The sequence below is a fragment of the Bicyclus anynana genome, chromosome Z, assembly GCF_947172395.1.
Source record: "Bicyclus anynana chromosome Z, ilBicAnyn1.1, whole genome shotgun sequence".
In the NCBI taxonomy this organism is placed as follows: Eukaryota; Metazoa; Arthropoda; class Insecta; order Lepidoptera; family Nymphalidae; genus Bicyclus; species Bicyclus anynana.
In genome coordinates, this window is record NC_069110.1 from 1180726 (window position 1) to 1189849 (window position 9124).

The following is a 9124-nucleotide window of genomic DNA, read 5'->3' on the forward strand; positions in this document are numbered from 1 at the left end:
TAGCAATACTGTAACAAAATTTAGTTGGTACAATGTTAATTGTCTTTAGATCTTCTATGCTTATTGTAAAGTAGCATGTATGTTAGCACACTTGATTTCCATTATTAAAGTGATATATATACACAGTGAAAGAATGTTTTATTCTAATATTTTCCACGTGAGTCTGCGGCCTAGATGTACAAAAACTGCTGCACCTGACATAGTTTTAGCCAAAAACCATATTCCTGAGAATTTTTCATGTTGTTGTTTTTATGTTGCTTTGCGATTTTTTGCTCTACCGTAAAAAGTGGCAGAATTTTAACTTTCAGTAAAGATTTTGGTGTTCATGTTGTTATGTTGGCCATATATAGTTTTCTTAAAAAAATACCCATCCTAAGCTTTTAAATATCCTAAATATCACTATAATCTTAGCAAACTAGGCATTTTCTATTCTCCAAACCAAAATAAGGTTGTTATACTGAGAACTGATGTCATATTTTGTCAACAGGTGATATAATAAATATATATGAGAAACAAGATGACGTTTGGTGGAGCGGCGACCTCAACGGCTCCTTCGGGATCTTCCCCTCGTCTTACGTGGAAGAAATAACCTCGTGTATATAGAAAAAGTGAAATTAGAACTGTGAACAGAACACAAACAGAACATTGATCTAAACTTGAAGTGCGGGCGGTGGTCATTAGTCACGCTTACGTGACGTACGCACACTTGTTCAGTTAGCGTTATTTACTTGAATCTTTCATAGTATGTGTTGTTTTCGTGCAAGTTTTATGAGACACAAGTTTATTGGGTTCAGTCAGTGCAGAAATGTTCTTATTGCATACATACTCCAGTCACTAGGGAATGTGATCCTTAACCTGTTTTTGATACCAGGATTTTGGGGTGATAAAAAATACCGGGATCTGTTTTCACTAAACATCTAAGTTTCTGAGCGTTGAAAGTCTAGGAATTTCACAATTCCAATACCGGGATTTTAGTCCCTTAATATGGGCCGGAATACAGGAATCACAGGATCGAATTCCCTAGTAACAACTGATTCAACTTCAAAATAAAGTAAAAAAAAAGGTTGTTCTATGAGGCTCTAAATATTTCTTTTCATCCTCAATTTTGTGATTTATATTTGACTGACAGTTTCTTAGTTTCATATTTTATAATAATTAATATAATTTGATAATCAGTTAAATTGTGCAAATGCCACTCGGCGCACAAAGTTATGAAGGTAAACGGTTCATACAGAATTTTTTTAATTACAATTCCAAAAATATTTTTTATGTAAACATACTGTCATTTTAAACGATAATTTTGAATGATGATGTCAATTGAAGGCCTTTTTTAGTTAAAAAGCAAATGCAAACGAATATATTTTGTTTTTTCCTAAGATTTTTTTCATTATATTTCATTATTTTTCAGTTATGTATAGTATGCGCCAGATTTCTAGTATGCTCTGATATTATACTACGCTGGCGCTGATATAATTATTTACTTACTTCCTTCAGCGCTACATCCCTTTGTGGGTCTTGGCCTCCTCTACCACTTTTCTCTATTCATTTCTTTTCTTCACGTTTTTTGCTGATATGATAATTTAATAATCTTGTGGTAAACTAAGCTAATTGAGCACGATTCACCTCTCATTCTGAGAGGAGAATCGTGCTCAATAGTGATCCGAACATGGGTTGCCAATGATGATGATGGCGCTGATATAACCCGCTGGGATATGCTTTGTACAATGTTCAATCTTCAATATTCAGAGTTGACACTAAGATATGAATTAGAAACAAGTTTCACACGTTTGTTTATGCGATGAAAAGTGTTTTATTTATAGTTCCCTCAAAGCTACCCTATAAAAATCATATTCGTGTCACAGTGGCCTGCTAGTGTCTTAGCTTACTAAGTGTTTTACACTGAGAAAACAAACAAAGTGTTTTATGTGAGCCTAAATTATGTCTTTTATAATATATTTGACGCATACTATACTTTATTTACTATATGTTTATTGATATTTTTGTTGAACAGTTATAATTACACAGGAATATAATTTACATTAACGATTCCCATCTTTTTGTAATTATTATTGATCTAATGTATAATTTTCTAAAATTTTGATGTACCTAATGTTATATTCATAGAATATTTTTATTATTGATTTGAGTTTCGATCTCATTAGTGTGAGAACTCTGAACAAATCTACTGATGGGTTAGAGCGGGATTCCGTTCCACAAGTCGGCTGTCGGGCCCGGGAGGCTTGTTCCAGTTTCAGCCCCCCTAGCTAAATGGCACGTCGATTCTCTTTCTACGATCGCTGACGCTTCGAAAACTAGAAAGATGTATGGGAATGGCATTTGTTATTGACAGGTCACGTGATCTGACATTTCCATACATTTTATAGTTATCGAAGCGTTAGCGATCGTAGAAAGACAATCGACGTGCTACTTTGCTAGGGGACAGAATGTTTTATATGTAGTTCACTTAAGATTAAAGAGTCGCTATGAAATGGCAATAGGCGGGGCTCAAAGAGACACGATTACCAAGGGGCAAAGGCGACTGCAACAGAAAGTGCAGTGTTGGTCGACCCCCCATTAGGTGGGCCGTCGACAAGCGGGTGACCGGGACCCGCTGGACGCATGATACTGAAGCCTGAAGACCGTGGTGTTTGGAAGTCCTATATCCATCAATGGACGTGCATCGGTTGATAATGACTCACACCTGCTCTGACATAAAATCGTGTGAATAACTTCATACAAAATATTCTGAAACTGGAATGTCTTATTAAAATCCGGACCCTACAACTGACTAATGGAAACCGGCTCTTACAGTTCGCAATTATAAAAGATGTTATATGTATTGTTAATGATATGTTATGTTTTATTAGTATGTGTACAAAGCTGAATACAATCCTTGCTAAATGTTATTTTTTTTAATTTGTGTAAGTGCGGGCGGTGTTCAGCTTTTAATGTGTTTAAATGTAAATTATTAATTATTGTGTAAAATTAAACCAAAGTATGTTATGTAATAAACAAAACGGTGATAACAGTTACGTTTGTTGTACATTTTATTTACAAAACCGTAACATTAATACCTCGTCGCCGAGGTATACGGGACATCATCTTCATCTATACTAATATTATAAAGCTGAAGAGTTTGTTTGTTTGTTTGATTGAACGCGCTAATCTCAGGAACTACAGATCCGATTTGAAAAATTCTTTCAGTGTTAGATAGCCCTATAGGCTATATATTATCCCCAAATTCCTACGGGAACGGGAACCACGCGGGTGAAACCGCGCGGTGTCAGCTAGTTATCTATAAGAGAGGAAATTAAAATAATCTATGCCATGATAAGAGAGCAGAAATTGAATGTCTGCACATTGAATAAAATAAACAAAAATCGAGTTGGGGCGATCAGAAATGACCAACGGAAATAATCACAGGTAAACTTAGCTAAGTCTGGCGCAATCTAGGTCTATGGACGCAACATATAGGCTTTGTTTCATTGAGATCGGACATGTAGAAAAACAGTTATGTGATAAAAACGGTATAAATTTGAAGCAACCTTGCCTTGATTATCAATATTATTAACATCAGAGAAGCATGGGTACCTATTAGTTCAGTCCGTCAGATATATGGGTAACTTACACATCATCATGTAACATCAGGTGACATAGCCGATACGTGAAGTCCAGTGGATATGACCTCTGCCTCCGATTCCGGTAGTGTGGGTTCGAATCCGGTCCGGAGCACGTCACGATCACGTGTCTCATACGGTAAACATCGCCACATCGAGAGGAAACCTGCACACCTGAGAATTTTCTTAATTCTCTGGGAGTGTGAAGTCTGCCAATCCGCATTTGGACAGCGTGGTGGACTATTACCCTAACCTCTCTCATTCTGAGAGGAGACTCGAGCTCAGCAGTGAGCCGAATATAGGTTGATAATGATGAGATCGCAGTCAAGGACTAACTTGCCACTGAATAAAAAAACATTGACTGTGTGCAGGCAACGATTTAATGAAATTCAAATTCATTTATTTCAAGTAGGCTCAGTTTACAAGCACTTTTGATACGTCAGTTGACTATTTGTAAAGATTCTACCACCGGTTCGGAAGGCAGGTTCTGCTGAGATGAAACCGGCAAGAAACTCAACGGTTGCTATTTTAAAAAAAATGAAATTCTACTGCCGTCTGCTCTGACGTCATAAGTCAAAACCTCTGATAAATATTGTTTACCTGAACAGAACGCAATAAAATAAGGTAAGTAATAAAATAGGTATCTACCACATTTAAATAAAATACATGTAGAGATGACAACAAATTATTTATTAAAATAACATTCGTAGATTACAGTATTGGCAAGAAAGGACTGCAGTCCAAAAATATCTACGACCAAATCTTGTTACATTTGTCTTACATATGACACCGAACAAACATCTTTAATACGAGGAGGACTTGTCGGTAATTTTATACACTAAGTCACACAGTGTATTTGAACAGGCCGGACGAGTTTTTCATATTTCATATCTTAATTAATTTTACAATGCGTATTTATGTTTGTATGTTACGTTTTCAGGACTAACTCACTGCAATGATTTATAAAATAACTTCACCAATAGAAAGCTACATTATCAGCGAGAAACATAGGATAAATTTCATTCTCGTATTCCTGTGGGAATGGCAAGTACGTGGGTGATATGATAAAGTGGGGCTTTTGCTAGTTTCATAGTTAGGTGTATTGCTGGATTTCATTACATTGCATTAATATTATTAATTCTACTTGTGTATTTCTACTCGTGCAATATATATTTCCATGGTGGTTATAAGCTGGACTGAATAGTAATGGAATAATAGCTTGATTTAATTACCTAATGTTTACGATCCATATCATGTGTTATTAACATAGCTATAGTCAACCTCGTATTATAGATAATTGAATTTGAATAATACTAAACGAGTACATGCCCTCATTTAGACTTGCTTGAATGCATTTTCTGACAAAAATAATACATACACATAATATATAGGTACCTACTTTTATTATAGCTTAAAACTAATTAAAATTACCACAATAAATATGTCGCTACAGCTTATAAAACTATATGTACATTTTTTTTCAAATTCTTTTATATCAAGTAGGCTTTACAAGCACTTTTAAAAAGTTCCTGTTTTTGAAAGAATCCACTTAGTACTTCCGCTTTAAGAAGTTCAGTCACTGGTGTCTTGGTGGCATGTCAATTAATTTCTAATTCCTTTGTTCCTATAACCTGGTCTAGGTTTTCCGCTTACGCCATACTTTTTGCACATTTGGTGGCTTTGGTAGGTAGGCACCAGTGGCGAAGGATGGAGTTTAGATAATGGTAAGTCACCCCAAAGAGAAGGATATTTAAATAGCGTTATACAAACTCCGGTTTCATACAGTACAACAATGAATATGCATGGATTTTTAAAAAAAACCTGGCAGGAATCGACTTGCATCAACTCTTCGCCACTGGTAGGCACTAGGAAGTTCCAGGTTTCAAGAATTCAAACCCTCAATTGTCCAAGTATAAGGCGGCGTTTATATTTTTTTCCGGTATAATATTATAAATAATCATGTCCTCCAAGCCTTCGTTCTCTTAAGTTTAATCTTTAACAATGTTTTCGAAAGGTTTACACAAAGAAGTGATTGACAACTGGGAACTAGTTCTCATACTGTCCCGAGATGATAAAAAAAATACTAGAAATAGGTAAGTATTGCTGCCCTCCCTCAGCCATGGTCGAAACTATATAGTCGCCAACACATTACTTACCTATGGCAGGTAAAGTATCATGAGCTGACAAAGTTTAAACTTTTATAAAATTATAAAGGTTTGACTCATGCTCTCAATCTAAGAAAACATCAATAGTCGCGATTATTTTATCGATCGCTTAAGTGCAAAATTAGAGATCGATTTATCAATTGCTGTGACATCATAATATTTTTGTAGATACCTCACTGGTATGCACAGGTACCTAAACCAAACTGTAGAAACATATTTACTTCACAAACACATATGTAATTAATAAGACAATAAGAATTGATCTCAATGCAATTCCTTTGCACATCATTTAATATACCATTCTTACGTATCTAAGTTAAATCGGCAATTAAACTCAATATGCTTACACATATATTAATTAAATCATAAATTATTAATTCTCGGAAATGCCTTTTGTTCGAAAGGTGTAACATACGTAGAGCAACGATCTAACAGTCAAAATAACATATATTTTTTTGAAAATATTAAATTACCCTTGCTTAATAATTAATGAGCTACCTACAATGATACTTTTATACTATTTTATTTTATATAATATAGTATAATATATCATTGGCTACCTACCTTACATCTTGATACAATCATTGAGGCAACATGAGTACATACTAGTTGCGTCATTTCCGTTATGGTGCGGGGGTTGCATGCCCTGGATTTTGGGCTACCGATATGGAATTCTACTATGGTACTAATAATAAACTTGAAGTCGGGGGCCAGGCCCGACTTAGGAAATAATACGCCTAGATACGCCAATGGCTTTAAGCTTCGAAGATGTAGCTTTCATACGTTGAAAACCTTTAAAAGAGCGTTTCTTAATACAAATAATAAAACAAATACTTCAAAACCATTACTACACTCTACCAAACTTTTGTAAGATAAAGTTCCAACGTGACTGTAACATATTATGTCAGCTAAAAATATTTCAATTTGGTATTCAAAACATTTAAACAATGTCGTACGAATGGGTACATTTAGGTATTATGTATAATTTCTCTATAATATTACACTATTACCTATAAATTATTGTCCTGAGTGGCCCAGTTACAAAATTGTATTATTTCCCATAGAATGTAAACACCCAAGGAACATTTAATATTCCAAAAAAAAATATATATAAACTACAATGATAAACTATTTATATATGTTTACTTGTGTAGTGTTATGTATTTATTTACCTATGTTGGTTTTTATAGAGAGCTATTTCGGCTGTAAGGTAGGTATCAGTAGCGAAGGCTGAAATTTTCTAGTAGGTAACCCGTTCATGTGTTATTTAGTCTGAAAGACCAAGCGAGTTCCACGTACGTCTACGTTCATATAGGTAGTATTAATATGTACTGCTTTTTAAGTTGCGCGGAGCCGCTTATTGTACAGATTGTAGAAATGCTGTGCAATAAGGAAAAAGTATGCATGGTTTTTAAAAGGTAACCCGAAAGGAATCGTGTTGTTAGGAGCCATCGCCCCCGGTAGGTATAATAATTAGTGCCATGTAAAAGGAATGTTAACGTTCAGTAGCGGGACAGCAAAGAAACTCGAGAAGAGAAGAATATAAGTATTTATGGTAAAAATGTTAAATCGCATTAATAAAAAAAATTATTCAACAGCATCAGCGCTAATTTTTAAACTTAGGTATAAATTAGGAATGTAATATGGGAGACCTATAATTATTACGGTGTTGTCTACTCTAGCTAAGTATAGGAAAGTGTATATAGGTGAGATATATTATTGTGATATAATTATAACTATTGTTTTCACATATAAGTATTCACAAAAATCGCCATTGCCCATTTGTGGTGACCACTGACCGTTTGTCGCGGACACTGTCGCTCGTGTTCCTGTTATACAGGAAGAAAATTTTTTTAGTGTGGATATTTTTATATTTTGTACATAAACAAAATTTAATGATCACGTATTTTTTCTTTTTTTTTTTAACTCAAAAATAACAAAATTATCGTTAGCTAAAGTTATTTACTTTTGAACAGAATTTTAGGGTCACCCTATTGTGCGTTTATTTTATTTTCGTTTGATACCTAAAGGACGTCACCAGATCACTTTTAAGCTGAATATATCTTGTTTAGTAATAATATGTACATTATTTTGTTATTTTAGAGACATAAATTAAAAAAAAAATTACATAAAATGTATTGAACTGTTTGTAGATTTATATTCTATTAATGATACAGAACCACGAAAAAAAATATCCGCACTAAAGACCGAATCACCCTGTATATCCTGTTTCATTTATGACACTACCAATTTACAAATCTGGAACCCTGCTCACAATAATTTGTGATTAGAATCAAAATTACATCAATTATTAAAAACAATAGTTTTGTATTAAACATACCTACATGACATAGATAAGTATAATTACACGACGGTGTTAAAAAAACATACGTGTGTATTCACTGAGGTGTAAAAACATGAAAAAATATGCTTGATTCAGCTTGTTATTACTCGTATTGCCGATATAATAACAAATAATATGATTAGAAAATTTAACATTAATTATTAATTTAACATGGTGGTCGGGATTTGCCATCAAGTGGGTAACTTCAAACTTTATATTGAACTGTTTGCTTAAATATATACTAGGGAGATAGGTCTATGTAATGGTAAATAACTACATTTTTCATGTATTGATTTGTATTTCATTTTATTGTTAATATTAGCTAAATATTTGACCACAACAAAAGATTCGTCGCTGCAACCCAATTGGTTCATATATCCTTAATCACGAATGTATTAGCCAAGTGCAAATTCATTAAAAATAGTTTTTTCGTTTACATTAATTATATTTACAAAAATATGCCTATATTTTGCACATATTTTACACGTACCCGCATTTACGGCATCAGGGTTAAAATCATAATTAAAAAAAAAAAGAATATTTGACCAATATACCCGTTTCCCACCAACTAGTTGGGAAAGACTGCTGGGTCATTCCACGTCAAATCGACCAATAGTTGGACTCGACCCCTTTCGATTTGGATAAATTTTGGTCAGAAGTTTTCTTTTATCCTATAACGAAGTTCTGCCGAAGAAAAAAAAATAAAAATTTTTTTTTCAAAAGTTATGCAAAATCCAAAATTTCACTATTTTCCATATTTTTTAAATTTATGTTTTAAAAATCTCGAAAACTATTGCAATTAAAAAAATCGATTATGGTAAACTTCAAAGGGGATACTTGGGGCTATTAAAAAAAAAAATTTCCAAAAAAAAATTTTGAAAAATCTCCAATTTGTGAAATTTTGAATTTTTGAAAATTGTCAAAATAGTCCGTCGACAATAAATTTTTGGCTCAAATTTTTTTGTGTACTACCTTGTACCAATCTTAAAAGATCCTGA

The 9124-nt window shown here is 33.6% G+C and overlaps 1 protein-coding gene across 1 annotated transcript in view; it reads left to right on the forward strand.

Annotated features, from left to right (window-relative positions):
- Positions 1-3032, forward strand: part of LOC112050432 (nostrin) — a 98723-nt gene extending 95691 nt beyond the window's left edge. The window contains exon 14 of the mRNA XM_024088705.2: positions 488-3032. Coding sequence (XP_023944473.1) covers positions 488-603 — 116 coding nt within the window. The 3' untranslated portion in view covers positions 604-3032. The remainder of the gene's footprint in view (positions 1-487) is intronic.
- Positions 3033-9124: the final 6092 nt, after the last annotated feature.